Source organism: Nothobranchius furzeri, chromosome 4, assembly GCF_043380555.1.
Source record: "Nothobranchius furzeri strain GRZ-AD chromosome 4, NfurGRZ-RIMD1, whole genome shotgun sequence".
Taxonomy (NCBI): Eukaryota; Metazoa; Chordata; class Actinopteri; order Cyprinodontiformes; family Nothobranchiidae; genus Nothobranchius; species Nothobranchius furzeri.
The window spans coordinates 70,654,742-70,682,118 of record NC_091744.1 but is presented as its reverse complement, the minus strand read 5'-3'; the positions used below and the strand labels follow the sequence as shown (position 1 = coordinate 70,682,118).

General features: G+C 41.6%; 1 protein-coding gene across 27 annotated transcripts in view; it reads right to left on the bottom strand.

Annotated features, from left to right (window-relative positions):
- The window catches only part of c2cd5 (C2 calcium dependent domain containing 5), a 29,658-nt gene extending 3,678 nt beyond the window's left edge, over positions 1-25,980 (bottom strand). For 4 of the 27 annotated variants that reach the window (XM_054733122.2, XM_054733123.2, XM_054733127.2 and 1 more), the window contains exons 1-27: positions 25,674-25,809; positions 25,119-25,221; positions 24,684-24,770; positions 24,405-24,576; positions 24,223-24,318; positions 23,796-23,951; positions 23,484-23,712; positions 21,578-21,738; positions 18,894-19,118; positions 18,430-18,518; positions 8,957-8,992; positions 7,833-7,941; positions 5,512-5,565; positions 3,916-4,030; positions 3,238-3,336; positions 3,040-3,151; positions 2,869-2,948; positions 2,593-2,779; positions 2,280-2,444; positions 1,588-1,632; positions 1,117-1,257; positions 979-1,042; positions 829-890; positions 655-753; positions 486-575; positions 331-409; positions 166-255 (exon numbers count right to left, since the gene is read on the bottom strand). In XM_054733122.2, coding sequence (XP_054589097.1) covers positions 166-255; positions 331-409; positions 486-575; positions 655-753; positions 829-890; positions 979-1,042; positions 1,117-1,257; positions 1,588-1,632; positions 2,280-2,444; positions 2,593-2,779; positions 2,869-2,948; positions 3,040-3,151; positions 3,238-3,336; positions 3,916-4,030; positions 5,512-5,565; positions 7,833-7,941; positions 8,957-8,992; positions 18,430-18,518; positions 18,894-19,118; positions 21,578-21,738; positions 23,484-23,712; positions 23,796-23,951; positions 24,223-24,318; positions 24,405-24,576; positions 24,684-24,770; positions 25,119-25,208 — 2,932 coding nt within the window. In that variant the 5' untranslated portion in view covers positions 25,209-25,221; positions 25,674-25,809. Of the gene's footprint in view, positions 1-165; positions 256-330; positions 410-485; positions 576-654; positions 754-828; positions 891-978; positions 1,043-1,116; positions 1,258-1,587; positions 1,633-2,279; positions 2,445-2,592; positions 2,780-2,868; positions 2,949-3,039; positions 3,152-3,237; positions 3,337-3,915; positions 4,031-5,511; positions 5,566-7,832; positions 7,942-8,956; positions 8,993-18,429; positions 18,519-18,893; positions 19,119-21,577; positions 21,739-22,327; positions 22,444-23,483; positions 23,713-23,795; positions 23,952-24,222; positions 24,319-24,404; positions 24,577-24,683; positions 24,771-25,118; positions 25,222-25,398; positions 25,810-25,862 lie in introns of those variants that run through there. The other 23 variants (XM_015964595.3, XM_015964599.3, XM_015964593.3 and 20 more) reach the window with 21 other exon arrangements.
- Between the last annotated feature and the right edge of the window lie 1,397 nt (positions 25,981-27,377).

The following is a 27,377-nucleotide window of genomic DNA, read 5'->3' as shown; positions in this document are numbered from 1 at the left end:
CATTTACCTGCTGAGTGAACCATAACCAGCTGATTTTGGCAGAGTTTCGCTGCTGGGGTAAATAAAGAGACTGTCCTTGAGGTGTTAGTGGAGGAGACGGGCTATGTCCGTTACTGAAGCAGGGTGGAGGAGGAGGGGGAGAAAATATAAATGATTAAATAATACCTGAGATTTTAGATGGCTGAGGGCTGGTAGACGAAGAGTCGGCGCTCAACTCCAGAGGAAACTGCAGCTGGTCTTCAGTCTCGCTCCCACCTGAACAGATTCACAGTGAACATGGCGCCAGTCACAACCCTCTGATGCAGTTAGAAAACAAACATGGAAACAAACCTTTAGTGGTGGCCTTCTCTGGTGGCTTCTCCTGATTCTGGTCCTTATCAAAAGTCATGGCAACTGCCGTCACAGAGACCTGACAGGACAACAATGAGTCTTCTACTAACAGATATGCTGCACTGGTAAACCAGAGATGGCCTAAAGTCTCTCACCTGAACCAGCTCTTCCTCCGGCACTGCTACCGTGAAGTTAAGATGACAAAGACAGCAGGGAACTGTGGAGCGCAACTTGAAGTAGAAACTCTGAAAACCACGAGAGTAGCCGGGAGTTCAATAAAAAAACATGTGTGACCATAAAGATGAACAAATGAAGGTAGTTTACCTTAAGCAGGTTCTCACAAAGGTCAGTGAAGATCTTGTTAAGGCCTTGATTGGTTAGATTGGTATTGTTCAACCTAAGAACCCTGACTGATGTAAACATCTGTAACACATGTGAGGTGATGGTGAAAACCCTCATAACTAGCAGGGTGTCTGCATATTTAAATTGCAGGTGTACCTGTATTCCTGACGTCCAGTTATAAATCCCAGGCATGGTCTCAGTGCTGCAGCTGTGGAAACCTGCAAACAAAACAAAGAGAGCACAGAAATGCAAACAGCTGGAGCTTTAAGCCCTTATGGGGTAGGGGGGCAGGAGCGTTGCAGAAACCTGCAGGTGGAGGTGCATCAGTGAGGAGAGAGTGGATGTCCTCCACAGCGTCGGTGTCATCAATCTGCGAGGAAGACAGCTGATTATTATTGTGACTCATGCAAAGAGGTGAACTGGTGTGCACGTGTTTGTAGACACCTCCAGGACGAAGGCGTCCTTTTTGCCGTGTGATAGATCGAGTTCAGAGAGTTCATCAGAGCTTTCTGAGTGGGAGCGGAAAATTCTGGATCGCTGCCTCGGCTCGGGGATCGGGGAACCCACTCCTTCGTCTGTCAGCTCCTGCGAGCAAAGGAACATGAGTGAACGCTGGATTATTAACATATCAACTAACATACTGACTATGTTAGTAACTCTAGATGCCCACATTCACTCTGTGCTGCTTTACCGACACAAACACACACAAATAAAAAAAAATACAGAGATGGAACTGGGTTAAACTACAACACGTCACACGGACTTGGTGTGAGTTATGCATCACGTCGCTCACAAGTCTGGGGTTAAGAGCCGTCACACAGTTACAGCAAAGTTGGTCAATTATTGCGATTAATGATGTGAAGTATCTGCCATGCTTTGCTGCGTCTCCCAGCTAATATCTGTCATGCTCAGTACCATGGTGGTGCCGCAGAACACCTCTGGGTCCAGGGCAAATAATTTCTTTCAGAAAGAGACAAGAGGAAGTAGATTTACCTCGATTAAAAAAAAAAATGTCCGGAGCACAGACAGCAGTTTAATGACATTTTTTTCTGGAGGGAAGCTGCAGAAATCTTTGACATTTTGGCTGTAGCTTGCTGCCTTTCTTCTCATTTAAAAATAGTTTTTAGCAATTAAAAAGAAGACAGAAGATGGTGTTTATTCAAGCAAACCCCTCTCTTTATACTAAAATCCAACTCTACACAAGCTTGAAATGATTTCCAGATCCAACTAATTTAAATAACTTGTCATTTGGACTGTTTGTGTTACTGTTTAAAAGGAGCATGAAGCTAGAGTGACATCCTGTGGTCAAATGTGAGTACTGCACTCAATGTATCAAAACAAATGAGCCTGCTCTCATTTCACTGTCCTTGTGCATATCTGGAGGTAAATAATGGCAAAGTAAAAATATTTAATATACTTGTTTTGTAAGAAAGCATTGATTTTTATCATCATCTCTGGACTAAAAACAACCCTCCCCACTGGCACCTATTGTGCTGAAGCATTTTTGTACCTTTCCTTTACAACAGAGCCAAAGGAGACCAGACACGATCACAAAACACACGTTCCACCATCTTATTTCCTGTAAAACCCAGAGTTGTGTTTCTCACCGGAGGGTTTATTTGGTAGAGCTCTTTGTTCTTGGCGATGGCATCGTTGATTCTTTTCTGGATAGCTGCAACATGCTGCTCATTGTTCAGGTCGCCGGGAGTCTTCCCAGCAATCTGTATCCCTCCTGGTGCTGGCAGAGCAGTCAGGTACACTCCTGTGGCCGACTGAAAACACACACACACACACACACACACACACACACACACACACACACACACACACACACACACACACACACACACACACACACACACACACTTTTTAGAAGACACAAAAAGTTTTTCTTTTGTGTTTTCTAAAATATGGACCTACAGCTAATCCCAGGAGCATGTTTTCTCCAACACTGATCTGTATGTGGAGTCCAAAGAGAGCGTTCATGCTCCGTAGTTTCAGCTTATTCATCAGCTGAGTGTGCAGCTCGTATTCCATGAAAGGCAACAGGTTCGAAATGGCCGTTGCATTCACTTCTCCCTGGGCTTTCTTCTTCAGACGACACAATCTAGAAGAAAGCAATCGTGAGAATTTGGTATTTTTCAAAGTCTAAGTTGACTAAGGAGGCTATTTGTATATTTCCTGAAGTGTTTCTACCTGGCCTGAATGAGGCAGCCTTTTCCTGTGACAGCTGCTTCTGCTGGCAGATCGATTGTTGTGAAAAGCACATCAGGAACCTTGAAAGAATATGGCTGTTGTTTTAAACTTGTGACCAAGAAGAGAAAAATATAAAACAAACATGTTTTAACCAATTCTTAAGCTAACAACCTTTTGCCGTCTGCACTGGTAACAATACGCGAGCTGGGCAGGAAACGGCATGTTGAGCTCGTCGTATGGGATGTGACAGAAGCCACAGTTGGGAGGTGAAGGATCATCAAACCTGTGCAACGAACCCGACTCTTATTGCATCAAACTCTGAGATGAAACAGAATTCAATTTTTAAAATGTGCAAGAAATCTAATCAACCTGTGGTCGATGCTTCCAACGTCCAGGCAGCCTTCACGCATGTAGCGAGGATTCAAGATGGCTGCTGTGCCTGAAGCTGACAGGATACAGACCTCTTCGCTGTGATCAAAAGAAAATAAAAGAATAGTGGACTTATTTAGAAAGCTGCCTTATGATGTGCTTGACATTTTGCTGGAGGTTGCACTCCCAGGGATTTTTGACCCTAATGGCCATCCATTGGTAAGGTCTTATTTGAACACAAAAATAAGGCTTGCTTGCAATGATTTAGGTATGTACTGCCCCCGATCACCAGGAAAAATACACACCATCACTTTAAGACTCTTTGGGTTAAATTAAACGTTCCCCTTGGATCTGGGGTATCTCAGCGAACCCTGAGCACCAATGCAGCCATTTTGAATAGTATCAATGACTATTGCCATCTTCCTCTTTACCTCCATCTGACCACTTCCTTCTTTTTATGTCTGCTGCAATTTCCTCAGCTGCACCACGAGTCACCGCTGCAACAAGGACATGCAACTCGAAGGCAATAACATTTTTTCTGTGCATCTACATTACTCTCAGAGCTCTAGTCAGCATTCCACTCAAAGTTTTAATAAATGAGGCCTCTGGACATCAAAGACTGAAGCAGCCATTCAAAAAGAACATTTTTCCTGATTTCACGCAGGCGCCGCTGCGTACCAGATGCTCGTGTTCTCACTGTACCCAACGACAGCGTGGCAACCGAGAGCTTTGGCGTGCGATTTGATTTCCTGGCGAATCTCCTCCCACCAGGCATCGCGAGTCTCCGGTTCATCTGTAAAAACACAAAGTGATGAATCAAACAGCTTTAAAAAGCAGCTTTCTAACTTGATAAAATATATTTAACAGGCTTAGGCATCCGTCACAACCTCAAACACACTACTAGTGAGTCTGCATCTAATCTAACGACTCCGACTTACCAGTAAAGTTTACACACACAAAAACCTGGTGGTTTATGAGTCACATGACTTATTAAAGCAAGCAAAAACTGGTTGTCATTTTGTAAAACAAAGTGACACAGAGAATGATTTGTGAGCATTTGGAGACGATAAAGGCAATGTGAGGAGTTTGTGATGTTAGTAGCCTGGCTAGTCCTCGTCTCTGTGTCTCCTTTCAGTCGGCTCCACTCACAGAAAGGACACAGGAAATACGTGTGATCTGTACCTGTGAAGGCACAGTCATGCTAGCTGGAACAGAAGTAGGTAAGAGTACCTGATCTGCTTTTTGGTAAACTTGATCAATTTGAACAGATTGAGACTTTCTCAAATTTTGAGATTCAATAGAAATATCTCTGTGTTGTCGCTGTATGAAGGACTCTAGATTCTACAAGTTGAGCAATTAGAGGAACATTTCAGACATTTTAAGTGGTAAAAATTACAAACAGAACAGCGTCCGATCAACTTCCCCATACAGAGGCTGCTCAGGTGGCTATGTACAACAGGAAATATACACACAGTTCAAAATGGCCATAATATCCCTTTAACTCAACACGGGATGGTTGGTAAACACAAGAGGACTTGAAGGAAAACACAAAAGAGTGTGGCGCCAGAGCCCAACATGCTGACGGAAGCCTCAAAGGAAAAGAAATGGATTTAGGGAAAATGGTGAGTGATCAAACTATAGAGATGAAGAATGAGTGATGATCAGAGTGGGTTCATATAAAACCAGCAGCAGCGTGTCAGACAGGCACAGGCTCACCAACGTGCACACTCATGACTAGAGAAGGGCTATATTCATTCACTAGAGTACATTAAATATTTTTTTAATTAAAAAGAGGGATTAATTTTCCTCACATGCTCGCCCCATCAGTCTGCCTCCATACATCTGTCCATTCATCACTCGTCTCTCCTCTCACTCTCAGTATGAATACGGCCCAGTGAGTTAGGGATGCACATGCCCAGTAGGTGGCTCTATGATGCAGAGCAAACCTCCTAAACCTCCTCTGGTCTAGACAGGTTTGACCACTGACTCAGGAGGCACTAAGAACAACCCTGGGACGACGTCAGCGAAGGGCTGCAGCTCTGGGAAGCAGCAAGATGGGGGGTGGGGGGGAAGGCAGCCAGGCCAGGTTGGATGAAGCAGGGTGATGACACAGAGCATGCTCAGCTCAGCACACACACATACACACAGAGAACAGAAAGAGGAGGATGGCAGCTCAGTGAATTCATACATATATTTAAGTGTAAAAAGTTTAGATTTAGCTCCACTGAACCGCCATCGCTCTGATGGGTGAGAGCAGAAAAAGGGGGAAAATACCTGCAGTGACACTATTCCAGTCTAGCAGTTTGTATGAGCGCGCGTTACCCAAGGCTGGGCCAGAACACACCGTTAGTACAGAAAAGAGAGAGAAAAAGAAAGAAACAAACAAGCACAGCACAACAACAGCACTCCACAGTCACTATGAGAAGACAAACTACAGTCAGGACGATAAAACAATCGCAGAGAGGACTGATGAGGAAAGGAGGAGAATAGAGATGTTACAAAGCATAAAGGACTCCCTAAAAAGCCTAAGAATGAACAATAAGGGGAGTTTTATAATACCAAAAAGAACATGCAATGTTCATTTAACCCTGGCCATGGTTACTGATGTGCTCAGAGGATTTTCTTCTGTGTTCAGTCTAAAAAGCTCGCAAACTCCCCGCCACCGTAGGGGAAGCTTCCACATAAACGTGGAGAATCACACCCGCCAACTCTGCTACGGTTTGCTCTGAAATGGAATACATTTTAATATTTATTTAATTGAATTGCCAAATAATTTAACAAAATATTTAAACTGGGTAGACAAAAAAAACATTAAGATAATGAAAATGTGCTAAAAAGTGAAGTAAAAGAGACAATTTCCTTTAATTTATTACCTAAAAATTATTAAAACTGAGAATATTTTTTTCTAGTAGCTTACAACCTACAACCTATTGATTTGGCAATCTAACTGAAAAAAAACCTCCTGGCTGCCTTTAACTGGTTACCTGTAAAATGTTGCATTCTGTTCAAAATCCTGGCCTTTGTTTTTAACTCACTGTCTGGATCAGCACCACCATATTTAGACTCACTTGTGAACCATTATATCCCTGCTAGGTCTCTACGCTCGGTTCGGAGTGACCTGTTGGTGGTTCCTTGGTCAAAATGGTCAACACGCAAGTCTAGGGTTTACCGCGCATTATCAGTCACAGGTCCTTGGCTCTTAAGCCAACTTCCATCAGATCTAAAACAGTCCACGTCTGGATATTTTTAAAGCTTCATCTTAGATCATTTAGTTAGTTTCATTAATTATTTTAGTGTTTTTCCTGATTGCTCTTTGGTCCTATTGCTTATAATTTTTTATTGTTTTTAATGTTTTATGCTTTCATTTGACCATAATGTGCTTTTACAGAGTTTTTAATGATTATCTGCACTATGTACAGCACCTTGGGGCTTTATAAAAAAAAATCAATGTTTTTCCAGAATCAGTAGAGAAATACTGAGACTGGTATTTCATTTAGTATGACAATATTATTAGCAAAGATGATGTTTTAAAATCTCTGCTTTCGGCCACCATCCCTTCTTTTTGTTTAATCGGGATGGTAAAATAATCAGCAGAATAAATAAAAACTGCATTAGCTGCATGCCTGCATGGAAAACTAGTTATTGACGAGTTGATAATATCGACAAAGCACATAGAAGGCACCACATCCCATCATTCTGCCACCTGCAGCCAGCCAACAGACTGGAGCCATGCACATTATAAAAAAATCCCCATCACACCCTGCAGCAAAAAAAACAAAACACAAACACACACACCACCTGACCAGCACAAATGTACACAATTCCAGTCAAACAATGAAGTGATATGAAGCTAGAATTGGGACAATATTACATGCAACTTGTACCAAGTTTTGTAACATGTTTTGTAACTGTAACTTTCATTTTGTAGCATGTCAATCACATTTTGTAAAATATAACTTTTGTTTTGTAACAAATAATTCTCATTTTGTAAAATGTAACTTTAGTTTTGTAGCATGTAACTTTTGTTACGTAACAACTTTGTGTGTTTTGAGTGTTGTGAATTGATACTTGTACATTGATTTGTTTTCTGCAAGTTACAAAATAAAAATGTTCATGTTACGTACCAAAAGTTACATGTTACAAAATGACAGATAAGTGTTACAAAACATGATAAACATGAATAAAGTTACGCGTTACAAAACGTGAATTACATGCTACAAAATGAAAGTTACAGTTACAAACATGCTACAAGTTACAAAACTTAAAACAAGTTACATGTAATATTGTCCCAATCCTAGCTCCACAAAGTGAAAGCTGCCCCAGTCTAAAAACTGTGTGGAACAAGCCCATCCTCACACTTTTTATCACCAAACTGCAGACATGGATGCAGGAGCAGCTTTCACCTGCTTGTTAACTTTTCTTTTCTACATTTTAAATCTTGAACAATCAAACAAGAGAAACACAAAAACTGAACAAAGGAAAACTGGGCAGCAATGGCTATCACACCACCAGACACTCACGCTGGACACACCCAGTCAATAGAGGACTGCATACATGCTCCCACACAGGACACTGGACACTGTCTGTGAACTCACCGGGGTTGTGGATGCGATCCAGTAGTTTGACGGAGCGAGCGCTAACCACCCCGCCAACGTGAACCAGAAAACCAGGTGGGAAGGACGTCAAGGTGAAAAACGGGAACTCCTGGTGAAAGAAAACATCTCAGTCAGTTCTGGAAGTGAGGAGAAAATACTGAAGTTATAGTTATTCTATGTTAAGTGTATTCTCTCAATTTAGCTCAATGGTTTTAAACTTTAAGTATTTTACGATAATTTATATGTTTAAATAGAAAAAAATGAAAATATGTTTGTACTACTTTTCCTATGATTCAGGGTTTAAATGATCTGCCGGTCGTTGTTGTGTTTTCAGATGACAGCACTGCTGGTGTGTGAACATGCAATAAGAACTTTGTGATCAGATGGAAAAAAAACACATGCAAATTTTGTCAATAGATATCCTGCACTTGCTCCAATAACAAATCTAAAATCTCTATATGGAAGCCAGGATAATCCACAGATTTTGAGCTGAAAGTGAAATAGTTGCTTCTTTCTGTCCACAAACTGGACAGCTGATTTCCTGCATTAGGTCAAAAATGCTCCACACCTATGCATTCAAATGAATAAGGTGCTAAAATTACTCAGACTACCAATCAGCATCGGCTCTGCAGAACACTGGAGCATTGTGATTTCAGGCCATGCAAGATTGGTATGAAGTGAAAGGCTTTGATGAGCTGACGTCAGGCAGGACTAACACCACTTTCTTTTGGAGTTCCATAAAAGAAAGTGGTAAAAAAATTCTGATGAGGTAATTCTTGTTGCTGACACAGGAATTCAGACTAAGATTCAGGAGTAGTCAGAAAGGTGGAAAGTGCTCAACAAGAGGACACACACAATCACACACCCCTTCAGGTTTGAAGAGAACACAACTCCTAGCTTCTGGCCCTCTGCCCCAATGTGCTTGTAACTCTATCAGGGAGCAGCAGCGGGAAAATGAACAATCTGTCATGTTGCTCCACCCACATCTGCCCCTCTGAGATCTACAAACAGCAGATGAAGCTCAGGTTAGGAGTTGGCTGAAACTGAGTGGCAGCCATCATCTTGATCAGGGTGTTGGAAGGGAGAGGTGTGGAGAGAAAGAGCATCACACAGATGGGACATACCCTGGCGTTTAACAACAACCCGGAGGAAGACGCTCCCTGAGTAGCACAAATGGTCAAGAGGACAGAAAATGGAACATTACTTGGGGTCGTCCATGGACCCGTACCCACTCATACCCCATTGGTAAAAATTAGAAAAACTGTCGCAAAAGATGTAGTTGTGTGAAGCAGCACTTATACGAGGCCCATTTGCAACACAAACTGAATGTCAAAACATCAAGTGTTTAATAGGTCATGCTTGGCTTGCAGAAATGCAGGTCACTTGAAAGTTGAAGAAAGTGGCGCGCCCCAAATATGGGGGCCAGATGAAGCCAGTAAAAATTTGGAGGTGGCCCACCATTTTGGTCCTTGCAGTAACTCAGAGTGTTTAGTCGGTGTCAATGCACTGCATCAAATACATCAAATGCATTTACCTCAAATTTGAGAAACAAACACTTCAGAAAAATGACAGCATTTGAAACAGGTATTTTAACTCATTCACTGCCGCTGATGACTGAAGTCGCCATTTGCATTTTTTTACGTGGCGGGCATGGGATCAAGCTTACACACCTTGAGAGTAAACATCATGCCTGTAAAGTTGATTTTCACGTGTGTCACACGTCACATGATCATGAAACAGACAATCCATGAATTAGGAGATCGTTTTGGGCCGCTATGCCTAAAGTGAGGCGCAAATCGCACACTTTGACAACAGATTGCAAAAGAACAGAAAATTCTAGAAACACGCAAATTTTTCCTGATTTAGAAAGTGAGTATACTCTATTTTTTAGTAGTTTTGGTGTTTACATGATCATAGAGCACAATATTCTGTGCCTCTTCAAAAAATTAAGAGGGGGCAGCGGTTTTGCAGAGTTGACCCTGGAAACCCATTGGGGGCGCTATAAGTAACGTTGGACGGTATTTTTGAGAACTTTAACCTTTCTTCAGAATATCAGTCTAGAACAGGGGTCAGCAACCTGTTCCCATCAAAGAGCCATTATTGCCCATTTCCCACAGTAAAGAAAACACTGGGAGCCACAGCAGCTGCGGCGTTGTGGGCGGGGCCTATCCTCAGACAGCAGAGAGCTGCTTTAACCAATAACAACAGGTGACAGCAGCCAGTACCGGTCGCTCGTGTATGTCAAAGTTATCTTTCATAAGACGATAATCAATAAAATGATTTATATAAAGTGGATCCAGAAGTTGTAGCCCATCTCTGCCTACAATATTTTGATATTTTTCACCCTGTTGGTGGTTTTACTGAGCAGGTGCCACTTTTGTCATACGTTTCTTTTTAAAACATGTTTAGACTGTTCAGAATACAAATCCAGGCTCTGTCACATTTGATTGTTGTAATTAAACTTTGTAGGTGGGGAAGGTCAGAAAAGGATCCGATCAATTTGTTTTTCCCTCATTTACAGTGACGGAGACAACGGTGCAGTGTGCCTGGCTCTGGTGGTAATCAAGTAAAATTATATCTCTTTGCAACAATTTTCATAAGAAAACAGAACAGTTAAAAGCAGGGCTTGTGTTGACCGGATAGTTCCCATATTTGACCGTTTATTTTGACGGAGAAAGAGTAGAAAGAATTACCCCAACGCATGCAGACGAACTGACACTTTATTCGTTTCGCACATCGCAGATGTAGCTAAATCACTCAAGAAAAGATTCCCATATGAACATCTGAGCTGGACACTGCTCAGCGCAGCTCACTGTCAGTGCGTACGTACGGTGCACAGCGAGCTGAAGATGTGGAGGGGCTTGGAGCAAGTCGCAGAACCAGAGCGCATGCAGGAAGATTCCTCCGACTGAAGCAAGACTTGTCACTTAGAAAATGTTCCCTGATTATGAAACTTTGGCTGAATAGTGCTTGTTCCTGTCTCCAGTGTGGCGACACATCCAGGAGCCTGTCTGAGGAGAATCCCAGAATCTCACATCCTCTTCAGCTCAGAAAGCGCCTAAATGATTACGCACAAGCGTGACCCGTCAACCAGGTCTCACAGTAAGACCGGGTTGGAACTGTTCAGGTTTACGCAGACAATCTTTACATTTAGAATTGGCATACAGATGTAAAATTAATGCAGTAAAATATAAAGCATTTTATTTAAATATCCATTCATTATTTTACAAGCGCAGAGAGCCGCATCAGATGGATGGAAGAGCCGCATGTGGCTCCAGAGCCGCAGGTTGCCGACCCCCGGTCTAGAATCAACTGTCATGTTTATTTTATAAATGCTTCTAATTTTGCAGGATTCAGAAATATGTTTTATTGCTTTACAGTTCTTTAAGAACATTATTTCTGCCAATATACCCCCAATTTATTAAAGGGATATTCCACCCCTAATTGAAATTGTCTATTTCAGTATTCCCCAGAGTTAGATAAATGAGAAAATAGCATTTTGTAAACAGCACAGTAATTCTCCTGGTCTAGCAGCAGTCCGACTGCTTTAGCTTAGCATAAACAATAGAAGTGAATAGGAGGAACTAGCATTTTGTGTGCAAAAAAGTTATTAAAATTACTCAATAATGATACAAATTATTCCTGGTGAGTTCAATAATCATGTTGACTGCAAATATAAAGTAAGAAGTAACACGAAGGATTTCCAGGAGCCGATTTAGACTTGGGACTTCTTCGCCCGCTGTGTTATATACACGCGCTATGCAGCGGCGGCTTACAAATACAATTCAAATTCAAATTCAAAAATACTTTATTAATCCCAGAGGGAAATTGATTGCTGTAGTAGCTCAGAATAAAAAGAATAATCAAGTCATTAAAGAGTTATTGTATATTACAAAGGCTGTTGGCAGGAAGGATCTCCAGTAGCGGTCAGTGTTGCAGCGAAACTGAAGAAGCCTCTGACTGAAGACACTCTTCCGTTGTCGGACAGTCTTGTGAAGAGAATGCTCAGGGTTGTCCATAATTTTCTTGATTCTCTGGAGAATTCTTCTTTGCATGATCTCCTTCAGTGGTTCCACAGTCGTCCCCAGAGCAGAACCAGCCTTTTTTATTAGGCTGTTGAGCCTTTTCAGGTCCCAGCTTCTGATGCTACTACCCCAACAGACGATGGCTGAAGAGATTACACTCTCGACAACAGACTTGTAGAAGATCTGCAGCATCTTGCTACAGACACTGAAGGACCTAAGCGTCCTCAAGAAGTGCAGTCTGCTGTGTCCCTTCATATAAATGGCATCGCTGTTCTTTCTCCAGCCCAGTCTGTTGTCCAGGTGAACTCCAAGGTATTTGTATTCCTCAACCACCTCCACTTCTTCTCCCATGATGGAAACAGTGTTTGACTATACTCGGTTTCTTCTGAAGTCTAAAATCATCTCCTTTATTTTGTTCGCGTTCAAGGTCAGATGATTGTTTCCACACCATGCCAAAAAGCGCTCCACCAGCTCTCTGTACTCAGCTTCCTGTCCGTCTCTGATACACCCGACAACTGCAGAGTCATCTGAGTATTTCTGTAGATGACAGGTCTCTGATTTGTACTGGAAGTCTGAGGTGTACAAGGTGAAAATGAATGGTGAGAGTACAGTCCCCTGTGGTGCTCCAATGTTACTGATCGCCTGGTTTGATGTGCACTTCTTCAGCCTCACAAACTGTGGTCTGTTTGTCAGGTGGTCTTTAAGCCAGGCGATAGTTGAGGCCCCCACCTGTGTCTTCCGGAGTTTCTGGCAAAGTACATCGAGCTGGATTGTGTTAAATGCACTGGAGAAAACAAAGAACATGACCCTCATAGTGCTGCCTGCTTTGTCCAGATGACAGTGGGTTGGTTGAAGCAGCTGGATGATGGCATCTTCAACTCCAACTCCATGGCGATAAGCAAACTGCAGCGGGTCCTGATATGTCCTAGTTTGCTTATTTAGGTGGACCAACAGGAGTCTCTCCAGGACCTTCATGATGTGGGATGTCAGGACAATGTCATTGACTGATGGGCGAGTTTTCTTTGGAACTGGAACAAGGCAGGATGTCTTCCACAGGACTGGAACCTTCTCCTGGGCCAGGCCAAGGCTGAAGAGGTGCTGCAGAATCCCACAGAGCTGCTCTGCAAAGGCCTTCAGTACTCTGGGGCTGACACCATCTGGACCTGCAGCCTTGTTCCTGTTCAGTCTCTCCAGCTGCCTCTTCACCTGACTTCTAGAGACAAATAGGCGGGAGGGGGAGGTAAATGGGGCAGCAGCATCTCCTGACTTGGTTGAAGACAGATTTATAAAACCAGAAGAGTCCATGACTGCATTAGAGGACAAAAGAGCTGGCGTGTGACAGGAAAATGTTGGATCAGAGGAGGATGGGATGTCTGATTGGCTGGGGACAGGCGAGGAGGATGCTGGGTTTGTTCCTGAACTGAACCTACAGAAGAACTTGTTCAGTTCATTGGCTGTGTCCAGGCTGCCATTTGTGCAATCCTTCCTCTGCTTGAAGCCTGTGGTCTTCTTCATCCCTGACCAGACATCTCTGATATCGTTCCTCTGTAGTTTGTTCTCCAGCTTCTTCCTGTATGCCTCCTTGCGGTCTCTGATCTTGATCTTCAGTTGCTTCTGTATACTCCTCAATAATTCCCTGTCTTCCTCCTTGAAGGCTCTTTTTTTTCTCATTTAGCAGACTCTACAGTTCACTGGTGATCCAAGGTTTGTTATTTGCGAAGCATCTCACTGTTCTGGTGGGTATGATGTTGTCTACACAGAAGTTTATATAGTCAGTGACACATCCAGTCATGGCATTGATGCCCTCTTCATATCCTTGACAGAGAGTCATCCAATCTGTGGTCTCAAAACAACCCTGCAGGGCTTCTTCAGCATCCTGTGACCATTTTCTCACAGTTCTTGTCACAGGTTGCCTCTGAACAAGTGGTTTGTATTCTAAGCAGAGAAACACAAGATTATGATCTGATTGTCCCAGAGGAGGTCTAGTTTTGGACATGTATGCATTCTTTACATTTGCATAACACAAATCCAATGTCTTGTTTTCTCTGGTGGAGCAGCTGACAAACTAATGAAATGTTGGAAGTGTAGCAGAGAGCGAGGCATGATTAAAATAACCAGATATAGCCACAAATGCATTGGGGTGCTGGGTTTGTAGCTTAGTGACAACGGAATTGATGGAATCACATGCACTTTCAGCAATGGCTGAAGGTGGAATATAAACGATTGCCAAGACAACACTGGTGAACTCTCTTGGCAAATAATATGGGCGACAACTTACTGCCAAGAGTTCAACATCTGGGCTGCAGAGACGACATTTCACTGAAACATGACATGGATGGCACCATCTGTTGTTGACAAGCACTGCCACTCCACCTCCTTTTCTTTTCCCGCTCCTCTTCAAATCTCTGTCTGCTCGTAAAGTCAGGAATCCTGGCAGAGAGACGCTGGAATCGGGGATATGGTCCTGCAGCCACGTCTCAGTGAAACACATAACACTGCATTGCCGATACTCTGGCTGAGTCCTTGAAAGGGCTTGGAGTTCATCCATCTTGTTGGCCGCTGATCTCACTTTGCCCATTATGATTGATGGAAGAGATGGTTTGAATTTTCTCTTTCTCAGTCTCTGTTTTGCTCCTGCTCTGCACCCATGCTTCTTGCGTTTTAGCTTATTAGGGATTTGTGGCTTTAGTTGAGGTATTATTTCAGCCTTTCCAATGTTAATCAGCTGCTCCCGATTGTAAACCAGCTTGTTGCCATGGTTACACATCATAACAAATGTTTAAGAGGTGAAAAAATAGCAGTAAAAATCCTCTAAGCTTCACAGCACCAGAAACAGAAAAGTAAAATAAATAAAAAAATGTTTTTCTTGAGAAACTAGAAGAAAAAATGCCCAAAAAAGGCAAAACTTACATATAGTCAACAGAGCTACTCCAACATGCAGCCACCCAGAGCAGCGCAGTTCCAGAATGCAGTTCACAACTGTGTTCCGGAACACAGTTGTGCTTTGTCATAATGTAGTCCCAAGTAAACCTGCTCCTTGAAATCCTTCATGTTACTCTTTACTTGTTATTTGCAGTCGACATGATTTTTGGGCTCACCAGGAATAATTGATATTATTGAGTCATTTGAATCACTTTTGCACGAAAAAAATGCTAGTTCCTGCTATTCACTTCCATTGTTTTTGCTAAGCTAAAGCAGTCGGACTGCTGCCAGACCAGGAGAATTACTGCGCTGGTTATAAAATATTTTTTCTCACTTATCTAACTCTGGCGAATACAGAAATAGACAAAATTTCACTTATGGGAGGAATAACTCTTTAACTTTATCCCATCTCAGATGGGAGTGCGGTGAGCATGCAAGAAGTACAAATCCCCACTAAAATCCAGCTAGATCTGCTTCAGTTCAAACATCCAAGGTGAGGCCCACCTACCCTGCAGCATCAGTTTTTTTTAAATCAACATTATTATAGATTCCTAATGTTTTTATCTTATCTTACACAGCTTCCATCTACTCTTCACCTTCCTCTCTGATGGCTGCTGCATGATAATAAACCTTATGACGGCACATAAAAGGTGGGCATGGACTAGTTATTATTAGATTTTTCAGTACCACTTTGCAATAAGTAAGTAAGTACATTTTATTTAAATAGCACTTATCACAGACATATAAAATCACAAAGTGCTTCACATAGATCAAAACAAAATAAAACAAAGTCATAAAATCATATACAGATTCACATCATAAAATCAAAATGCTCTCAAAACAGAATCAGATTAACATCAGCATAAAATTATAATTTTTCAAAAACAGATGAAAGATTAAAAATTTGAGTTAAAAATAAGAAAATAAAAGGTTTAGTTAAAAGCAGCTTTAAATAAAAGGGTCTTTAGCTGTTTTTTAAAAGTGTCCAGACTGTCAGTGCTGCGTAAGGATAAAGGAAGATCATTCCAGAGTTGAGGTGCAACAGCCTGGAAGGAGGGATCACCTCGACTTTTGTATCTGGTCTTTGGAACTTCTAGAAGGTTCTGGTGTGTGGACCTGAGGGCTCAGGTTGGGGCATAAGGCTGTGACAGTTGAGTAATATAGGGAGGAGCTTGACCATGTAGAGCATTGAAAGTTATAATCAGGATTCTAAAATGAACTCTAAAGTTAACGGGTAACCAGTGCAGAGACATTAGAATAAGAGTGATGTGTGCTCTTCTGTTTGCTCCAGTTAGGAGCCTCTCTGCAGAGTTCTGGACCAACTGAAGGCGGTCAAGGGCTTTATTGTTAAAACATGTGAAGAGTGTGTTACAGTAATCTAGACAGGAGGAGATAACAGCATGGATAACCATTTCAAGTTCATGTTTTGATGCCAACCTTCGCAGTTTGGAGATATTTCTTAAATTATAAAAACAGTTTCGGACCAACGTTTTTGAGTGACCTTCAAGAGACATTGATTGGTCAGAAATAACACCCAAATTTCTTAAGTTTGTCTTGACGGCAGAGGAGAAATGACCAAGTTTTAAACTAACCAGAGGAACTATGCTCTCAGGGGGAATGATCAGACATTCAGTGTTTTCAGAGTTTAACTGAAGGAAGTTATCGTCTAGCCAGCTGGTGATAGCTGGTAGACACTCTAGTAATTCAGACAGTTTATAGAACTCAGAATCCTTAAAGAGGCAGTAAAGCTGAATGTCATCTGCATATAGGCGATAAGAGACATTATGAAAAGAATCAAGTATCTGTCTAAGAGCAGAAACAACAGTGGACCCAAAACAGAGCCTTGGGGTACCCCACAGAACAGATCTGTAGAATCCGACACGATTTGGTTTATACAGACACTGTAACTTCTGTTAGAAAGGTATGATCTAAACCAGTCTAGAACAGTTCCAGAGATCCCCACCGAGTCACAAAGTCTGTTAATTAAGGTGCTGTGATCAACAGTGTCAAAAACTGCAGACAGATCTAACAATACTAACACTGTGAATCCCCCGTTGTCTGCAGCCATCATGATGTCACTGGAAACTTTAGGCAAAGCTGTTTCTGTTGAATGCTTTTTACGAAAACCAGACTGGAATTTATCTAAACTGTTGTGTAGTTCCAGAAAAGTAGTCAGTTAATCTGACACAACCTTTTCCAATATTTTAGAGATAAAGGGTAATTTAGAAATGGGTCTGTAATTTTTAGGCTGAGATGAGTCCAAACTTGGTTTTTAAAGGATAGGTTCAATAACTGCATGTTTGAAAACAGATGGCACAGAGCCAGACTGTAGGGATAAATTAATAAAATCTACAATGCATGGGCCAATTTGGTTAAACATCCTGATTAACAAGGTAGTAGGAATGAAATCAGCAGGGCATGGTTTCTTGTGTTTCTGAATGAGGCAAATGTCCTGGAAATCTACAGAAGTAAAGACAGACCATGACTGAGAGGGAGGGGGTTGGATGGGGGGGTAGGAAGTAGATGGGGGTGAAAAACTTGCCCTGATATTTCTGATTTTATTCTCAAAGAATGCTGGAAAGTTGTTACAGTCAAGCCTTGAGTAAACCGGTATAAGAGGGGCGTGAGGAGAAACAATCGGGTTTATGGTGTCAAACAGGACTTTAGAGTTATTTTTGTTTACAGCAATCAGCTGAGCAAAGTAAGTGGCCCTGGAAGTTTTCACTGTCTCATTCACAGATGTTATCAGTTCTTTAAAGTGCAGCCTGTGACTTTCTAATCTAGTTGACTTCCAACGTCTCTCGGCTCTGCGGCATGTCCTTCTGAGACTGTAAATGTTTTTGATTAATCCAGGGACTTTATCTCTTGCTAGAAAAAGTTACCTGCTTAACAGGAGCTACTTTCTCTAAGATACTGCAGCATTGTTTATCCAATGACTGGATGAACAAGCTTGGATCATCACCCTGAACTGAGCTGCTGTCAAATAATCTAGAAAATCCATCCAATGCTGACTGATTAATGATACTTCTCTTTGATTTTAGGTTGTGAGGGACAGATTCAACATTAGATGGGACATTAAAGAAAATGCAGCTGTGGTCACTCACATGAACCTCTTCAACATGCAAATGATTGATTTTTAGTCCCAAAGAGAAAACAAGATCTAGAGTGTGGCCCATTTTGTGTGTGGGGCCTGAAACATGCTGCTCTAAGAAGGCTCCCCACAAAATATTTTTTAATGAATCCATAACACTTCATAAACCGTTAATATTTATTATACATTAAATAAAGGCGAGAAACAGATTCATCTATTTTGCAAAAAAATGATAATTTTCCTCCTTAATTATTGCATAATACGTATGCGTTAATATTTATAAGGTTAATGGATTAATTAATATTTATTAGTCATTTTTAAGGGGTGCATTATTGCAAAGTGGTACTGGTTGTTCTTATTTCCCAGATTTTTGTCTTTACGGACATTTGTGGGTTATTTAATGTAGCTATACCATGAACAGGTTATTCAATGTGTTTAAAGCAACGTTGTGATCCATTTTAAAATAGCTAGGGAAACTTATCACCATGCAACCCCAGCACGAGGTAAGAAATGACTCTTTAGACTTGTGAGAGAAAGAGAGTGTTCAGTGTTGCCGTACCCTCTGCTCAAGAGTGGTCTGTGTCTGCTGTCTCAGCAGGGTCTTCAGAGGCCCCGCCTCCTTCCCAGCGCTGCCCCCACTCCCCATTCCTGATCACAAGGAAACAAACTGGCTTCAGCTTGGCACAATGAATGAAACAAATCTAAATATATTTATGACAATGATTTTGTGAAAAATCATGTTTAAGAAATTCTGATCTTTAGTTTTTTTAAAACCTGATCAATCCTCATCCCGACACTAGCTTACGCTAACTGTTTCCTTGTCTCGAGTCTCAAGCCACACGTTGTTGTGGAAAATAGAAAGATTTAACCAATGTGGTTGTTTGTCAGTGTGTTCTGGGTGGTTTTACCACTCATACTGAGTTGCTTCTGATGACACGAGGCTCTGGGTGTGAGCTGCTCTGCTGCTGATCCGGTGTTTAATAAGATTCTGTTACTTGGTGGCACACAGCAGTCCTACTATACCAGAGGCTGCCAGCAGCAGGTCCTCAGTGAAGGACACACTCTTTCTCAGCAAGGCAGAGTCTGATTGGGTGGAGAAAGGAAGGGCCGGGGTGGTTGCTCTGTGGGCAGAGCCGTGACCACAGCCCGCTGGGCCCGAACCAGGAAGTGACAGTGTGTCTGCAGAGAGGATGGGGGAGCTGGGGCAGAGGAAGATCCCCGGTCTGCGTCTCACTGACAGGGGCTCCTCTATCCAGCAGAGAAAACAAGATGGAGGGTGCACAGAGAAAAAGAGATACAGTGAAAATGAACAGAGAGCAATGAGGAGAGAGGGCAGAAGCACAGCAGAAAGGGATGACTAGAGTGCAACAAGGACAATAAGAGCAAATACTGCAAGGTAGAGATGTTCTAATTAGGACTGGGATCCCTGACACAAAGATCAGCCAGAATTATAAACTAAATGTGTCTGTTTTCAATGCAACAGACTTCAAATCCTAAAGTGATTCATTCCTATAACTTATCAGTTACCTTTCTCAACCCGGAGACAGGTCATCATCGTTTATTCTGCTTATTACTTCTATAAGTCAAAAAGGTTGAGATAGGAGTAATAAAAAGAGCAAATCGAGGAAACAGTTTGACCCATACATTTATGTGAGAATTTTCGAATTTGTAATTTGAACTTTCTAATGCATTAAGGTCAAATACGAGTGGGCGATAAATGCATTTTTCTGTCATATTCAATAAAGAAAGACGGCTCCAAATCATTTATTACGTCTTCACCAAAAAAAAAAAAGGCAGCTTAGATGAATAATTTAAGAATTTAATTAAGACAGACATCTTCTGACAGAGCTTTAATCTGCGCTGTAACTTTGTCTTCTCCTTTAGCTCTAAACTGCAGTTCCATTTGGGTGTGTTTTAATTTGTGTTTTTATGTTGTTTTCATATCATGTCCTGATAATTCTAAAGCACACTGAATTGCCTCTGTGTTTGAAATGCGCTCTATAAACAAAGCTGCCTTGCCTTGCCACATTTAAACCGGTGAACCAGCGTGTGCTAAAATGACAGGATTATGATCAGATTCACTCCTTGTGGAGGCAGGAAGGTGCATGGATGTTCATGATATATAAACAAACTCACACACATCTTTATTTTTGACAGAAGTTATAGGAAGCCAGGTGAAAATTGTAATTTACTTGTAAGTCTTTTCAAAAATAATTAAAATGTTCATTTATAGTTATGGTAAATACTCCAATTACGTGTGGCTAGGGCTGGGTAATATATCGAAAGTTTATCGTTATCAAAATTTCTGACTCTTATCGTGATAATTTTTCCCATGTCAATAAATTTAATAACAACAAAATGAATAGATGTGTGTAGGTTGACAACATCCATGTCCCTTTAAGAGCTGTACCACCTTGAGGCACGTAAAAATGTGACTCAACGTAATACATGTGACAGCCCCATCTAGTGGACAATTTTTGTCTCTGCGCATACCTGTAGCTATAGTCCACATATCGTTATCAAAGTGAAATCCTCAATATACCGTGATATTGACTTTAGGCCGTATGCCCAGCCCTACGTGTGGCCTAGCAGGTAAAGCATAAGGGAACACAGGACTGGGCGATAAATCAAAAATTTATCGTTATCAAAATTTCTGACTAAGTCGTTTTTCCATGTCGATAAATTTGATGAAAAGAAAAAAATGAAAAGATGTGTGCAGGTTGGTAACGTTTGTGTCCCTTTAAGAACCTGTACCATCTCGAATCACGTGACAATGTGACTCAACGTAATACCGTAATACACATGACAGCCCCATCTAGTGGATAACTTTTGTTTTTTGCACATAAAAAAACAAAAGCTCATTATCGAGGTGAAATCCTCAATATACTGTGATATCGATTTTTAGGTCATATCGCCCAGCCCTAGTTGGGCATGATATTCTTTAATCTTTTATCCTATGATTTGAACGTAAAAACAACATTTTTGCCACCTAGACAAACATTTACCTTCATCTTAAAAAGTAAGTTTGATAAGAATTGGCAGCTATTTTAATACCGGTCATTTTCAGACCAGTTCTTTCCAGCACAAACTTAGCTCGGCACTCTAATCAACTATTACTCTGGATTATAAATAAAGTAACATAAAATTCAGCTATGCAAGTATTTTTGAGACTATCCTGAGAGAGGAAATATAAAATGGGAAATGCTGACAGAGAGAAGAAGAGAAATTACAGGAATAGGGAGGAAAGGGAAGGAATGAAGGCTGATGGACTATCGATTTAATCTGGAAGGCAGTTGAGGGTTTCGTCACTGGGCTGTGATAAACTTACCATTTTCTTAAGTGAGTACTAATAAGAGTCTGACCTTGGAGCAAACAGCCCCCTCTTGAGACACAGTGCTTCTAACAAAAACAGAAAAGGGGAAGTGCAAACAGAGATCTGGTGCATCTACACATTACAAAGTACTTTTTATAGTTTGTTTTTAATCTTAATCTGAAAAAAAAAAAACACACACACACCAGACCACTGGGGACAAATGGGATGGGGGAGGGGAGGGGGTCAAAACTTCATTCACAACAAAATCTTAAAATCAAGCTTGAAAAAAATATAATAATTAAAAACTAAATTAATTTTAAACCACAGAAAGTGATGTGAGGAGTAGGGAGGCGTTGAGAATGGCGAGGTGGGGTGGAGGGTGCAGTTTTCTTACCCGTCTTGGGCGTCAAACTGAGGTCTGTGTCTGATGATGAGGACTGGCGGCTGCATGGCTTGGAGGGAGAGAAGGGGGGAGGAGAGGAAGAGGAGGAGGGAAGGGCTCTGAAAGGGGTAGGCGGGCCGGAAGACAAGGGCAGCTCCTCACCAAATACCAGCCTGCCAGGAGAACATGACACACAAACACACATACACATGCACACACACACACACACGTCAGTCACAAACTCACTCTCTGAGTGTCTGTGTGTGTGTGTAATGTTGCTCCTCAGTGGGAAGGTGAGTGTTTAACCTTGAGTGTGACGTGTCTAATGTGCTACGGATGGCTGGGAAGGGAGAAGGCAAGCGAGGGAGGCGAAGAAAACTCACGAGAAAAAAGTGAATGCACACACAAAAAGGTTTAAAGCAAAGTGTGTGTGGGGGGGGGGGTGGGGGGTGGGGGGGGACTCAACAGAGGATGACAAGCTGAAGCATGTGTCCCATCAGAGTGAGGCAAGGTCAGGTGGACGTAGAGAGATGCACGCTAATCTGCAGAAACGTGGAGGGGAAGAGTCTGACTGTCCACCATTTAACAACTGCAAAAGCTCCTGAAAGGGCCACAAGATTCTCCCTTACCTTTGTTTTTTTTTTGCACTAGACATCAAACACAAATAAACTACCTTCTCTTAACTCATCACCACTACGGCTTTGCATTTCAATTTTTTGCATTTGTTGCTGAGAACTGATTTCCTTCCCTGCCTCTGCGTACCAGTGAAGATGAGTGTGGGGACAGAGACAGAGAAGTTCTGGGACAGTCTCTGGGAGCTGCAGGCTGAATGCACTGGGCTGTTGTGGGTGGAGCGACATCCATGGGCAAGGGGAGACCTGGGCCAATCAGCACACACACAGAGAGAGAGAGAGCGAGAGAGAGAGCGAGAGCGAGAGCGAGAGAGCGAGAGCGAGAGCGAGAGCGAGCGAGAGAGAGAGAGAGAGAGAGAGGGGAGACGCAGGACCGGTTTGGACATAAGTGAGAAATGTCCCAATCCGAATGTAGGCAGAGAGAAAGAAAGATGCACGCAGAAACAACACAACATTGCAGTAGAGTGGGAAACAAACGAGGCAAAAAGGAAATGAAAAGCAAAAAGAGAGCTTACTTTGGCGCCCGCTTTTTGCTCTATTGTTTTACTTTAAGTCATGCAAAGACAACAGGGACTATGTGCACAACACTCAGCACAATATCTCAGATAGACACAGCAGGGATGAAAACAACAGAGACACGTTTACTCTGAAATACGTTGCCTTAAATCTGGAACACTACAAATCTGCAGCCAAGTTGACAAATAAAGAAGAAATTTCTCATTTTAAGCGGAAGATGCGATATTACTGATTTCCCACCTCGTTAGAAACTAAATTCATTTACTACACAATGTTTAGTTGAAAGCTTTCATCCCTGATTCATTTCTTTTCAACATAGATGCAAATCAGAAGCTACCAAGCACTCAGCTGCAGTGGTGCCAACAATACTAGGAGATTTCACCAATCGGCTACAAAGGGTTTAGAAGCAGAGCAAGAGCACATGCAACATATACATTACAGCAAAACGCAATAAAACATGCAGAGGCAGAGCAGTAAGTCGTGCACAAGTGGTTAAAAGGAGCAGAGCGATGGATCTGTGTGTGCTGTATGTGTGTGTCTCAGGGTATGTAATGTGTTGTTAGTTTCATGCTGCAATACACAACAGACATAAACTAATAAAACTGTACTGAGACACACACAGGAATAATGGCTGGATTAAAACAGATTAACAGTAGACCTCATGTGCACGCTCTCCGTCTCATGCACACACCGCTCTTCTGCATTCCCACAAACTTTACTTGCACATTAAAAAGGTCATGTTCATGCTCATGTTTTTGGTTCATACTCACTCCTTTCCATCTTTAGGAGAATTGCAGGCGTTGGAAGGAGGGGCCGTGCTCGGGTGTGGACAGGTAATCGAGGCGCTCCCAGAGCTGAATTTTTCCAAAGTGCAGGCGGTACCTATGGCCCGGACCACCAGACCCGACTCTCCCTCCAGATCGAAACATTGCAAGTAACCCACCACAGCGTTCCCACCCATCTCCAAGACCTTAAGCCCTATTTTCCTCTGTAGTTCTCCTAAACAAAGAGTAAGAAGAGTGATGTTAACATGAGACATTATTCCAGATCCAAGGGAAAAACATAGAATTTATTTTTTTTACCAGACATCAGAGAAATGAGTCTCTGGCGAGCTTCATTGGATGCACGAGGGGTTCTTATACGGTCTATCCACTGGTACTCTGGGTCTTCATTCACCACCAGTTCCTCTACAAACCCATGCACCATCACTGCCCGATAGCTGTATGGAATTGATGTAGCTGCAAGTGAAATTGAGACAATAAGATAATAAAAGATATTTAAGACACTTTGTTAATAGCCACTTCCTGGTTTACAGACGTAATGAAGGCCCTGAAAAAACATTCATCCTTACCAAGTATGAAAATTATGTTTTTACTTGATGCACTTGAGATCGTGCCAAAAATCTTAGTGTCTTAATATTTCACATTACCTGTGAATTGCTTTGTATGCAACTGCAACATTTAAGGCTAATTAGGGTGCACTGAGAAGTAAAAGTCAGATCAGACATACTGCAGAAGAATTTGACCCCGCATGATGATTGTCTGAAGCGGTTCAGATCGTTGAAGAGCTCCACTTTTACGAGGACATTTATCTCTCCGCGGATACCTGATGGAAAGCAAAGTAAGTCATGTCAATAAGAAATAAAAACAGATGAAGGATTTTATCGTAATGATGCAAGGTGAATCTTGTACCATGGATGGTATCGTAGATAGGGAACCAGCCAGAGATGATAGAGGCCGCTTCAGTACACAGTAAAGGATCGATGTCAATATAAACTTTTCCTATGGCATCGTTGGCGCTGTAAGTATCGTGGTCCAATACTGTGATCTGCAAAGGCTCATCCTGCAAGTCTTCATCATCAACCTAGACAGAAATAAATGATAAGTTAGACGAAAATTTGTATACGTTTAATAGCCTAGTAAATAAAACAGCCACTTCTTTAGCTTAAAAAGGAGTAAAAGTAATTTTACCTCAAATTTGAACCATTCAGAGTTCCACTGTGGATTAAGGGATTTAGGACAAACATCTGTTTTGAAGGTTGTGTTTCCAAACTTCACCTGAAAAGAAACAGCCTTTGTATGTAGAATGATACATAAACAGTCACAGTAAACTAGCTTTTGTAATCACTCTGAGTTGCTATGTGCTAATTAGTCAAGAGTTGATTACTCTACTTACCTTAGACACCACACACTGCTATCCAAATCATGTCTTTTAAAGAATATTTTGTTTATTTCACCAAAAACCAGCAAAACATTTTCATTCAACTCTTTCAGGTCCCAAAATAGCTTACCTTCAATCCAAAAACTGGAAACATCATGAAACTAAATCTGTCTAAAGTTTAGGACACCCGTTTTTCTGATTATCATATTTGTTATCAACTCAGTGTTGTTAAATGATCCCCTTACCTCTACAAAGGCATCCGTTAGGTCACTGGCTCTGTCCATGACAGGCAAGTGGCGCCCTGCCACAATTTTGGCCTTCAGTTTTCCAGGCATGATTTAAGTTGATCTGCAAAAATATGTAAACAAACAGAGCAGTTAGACCTGTCGCTCTCCAAGTAGCGTAGCACTGCCATCATTACGCGACAGCTAGGGGAGTGTGTGGAGAGGGACAGCCCCATACTCAATTTAAAAGCGCATTCATAATACATAAACAACCTTTCATCAATAAAGCTTCGTGTCGTACCTTTCATCAATAAAGCTTCGTGTCGTAACTTAAATGGTTTATAACGTCAGACGTAATATAGTGAAATGCCATTATGAACACGACAGCGCCCATCAGTTGGCACGATTGTGTTAGCTTTAAGCTAACGCATGAAAGCCACTTAACGGCATTGCTGACACTGGATCTCGTTAGCTTTAGTTACCTGATCGGCCATGTTTGTACGAACATCCATGCAGACCAGACTCCTCCTACAAAAATAAGCTTCTTGCCCCTATTTTAAAGACTATCGTTCTTACCGGTGCTATAATATGGTCAGACAGCTGTCAGAGCGGTAGCAGTCCTTTCACATCGTTGTTGACGGTCCACCGATCGCCTGACCTCACTGTCTTTCCCATAACACGACACGTTATTACCAGCTTAGATATCACCTGCTCAAATCATAACAATATAAAGAATATTATTTGCTTACAAGTTACTATACAAACCATTAAAATGTTGCATAACTCCTGGTTTAAAGAGTAAATGTAAAAGCTAGCTTGTTGATAACTGTTAATGATGAATGAATTTTCAGTGGTATAGCGTGATACCTTCATGAACATCCCGTAACGTCGTACTTTAGACTACAACGTCACCCTGCTGCCAGAAACATAAACAAAAATGTAAAGATTGAACATCTTCCCTTATTCTTACTATGTGGTTTACTGTGCATATAGATTCACGTATTATTTTATTGGTTCTTCTACGTTATTTATATGTGAGTAGTATTTAAATTATTAAAAACTACAGTTCAGTAAATGCAGCAATGAAGACATGCGCCACCTCCTACATGTTCGGGTTGAAACTTGTCATGTGATTTTTACATTCCCTTGGTAGCTAGCTACGTCTCTTTCATTCATTCTTTCTTTCTTTCTTTCTTTCTTTCTTTCTTTCTTTCTTTCTTTCTTTCTTTCTTTCTTTACTATTTTAGATAAGTTTAAAATAAAGCTATTAATCAAATAAGGCGTTGACTATGTCAGAAACGTTGCCACTGGCTCCTCTTCTTACTTAAAATAATAAATACTCGGTAAACCTAAAGAGTTACTGTTCCACTCACAAAAAATGTCTGGAAACATACCTTGCAGTAGTCGCGTCAAAGTGTTCTCCCATTGGGCATTTTAGTGATGCAAAAAATATGAAATATAAATTGTTCATATAAATTTAAATGAACTACGACTAATAAAAACATATAGTTAAGCTTGCATTATAAAAGCCAAGATTTAATCAAACATGAGAAAAAGTCAATTAAAATAAGTGGGTTCAAACTAAACAGCCAAATAAACAGATCATTTCTTTGGGATCTGCAAACATTAGTGGCCACCAATCTAACCCTAACAAATGGCTCCATTTTAAATGACTGGTGCAGATGTGACATGATTGCTCTGTTTCTTTCCTGTCAAAAGGCAAGATGGTGCATGATAAATCAAAACCAACATACACAGAATGACCTTAGATTGACCTAAGAGTTCTCTGAATTTCAGCATTGGTTTTACTGAAAACTAGAAAAAAGATAATCTAATCATCAAATCTGAACTTGCAAACATCACACTAAAGTTCCTGGAAAATGGATGACAATAAGAGTGTAATGTACCGATGTCCCTATTGTGACACTTTCATAGATTACACTTTCCAAACTAAAGTTTTATTTTATTTATTTATTTTTTGTTTTTGGTTTAGGTTAATTTCAGTTATCGCTAACCTTTACTCCCGAGATTTTGCCTCGGCAACTGCCACTGCTGCACCCCGCTTGGCTATCCGGTACCTGTCTGCTGCCTCCGGAGACCCACAGACCAGCCACGCCCTGTAGGCCTCCTTCTTCAGCCTGACGGCTCCCCGAACCTCTGGTGTCCACCAGCGGGTACGGGGTTGCCACCACGACTGGCACCGGCCATCTTACGACCACAGCTAGCAACAGCCGCCTCGACAATCGCAGAGTGGAACAAGGCCCACTCGGACTCAATGTC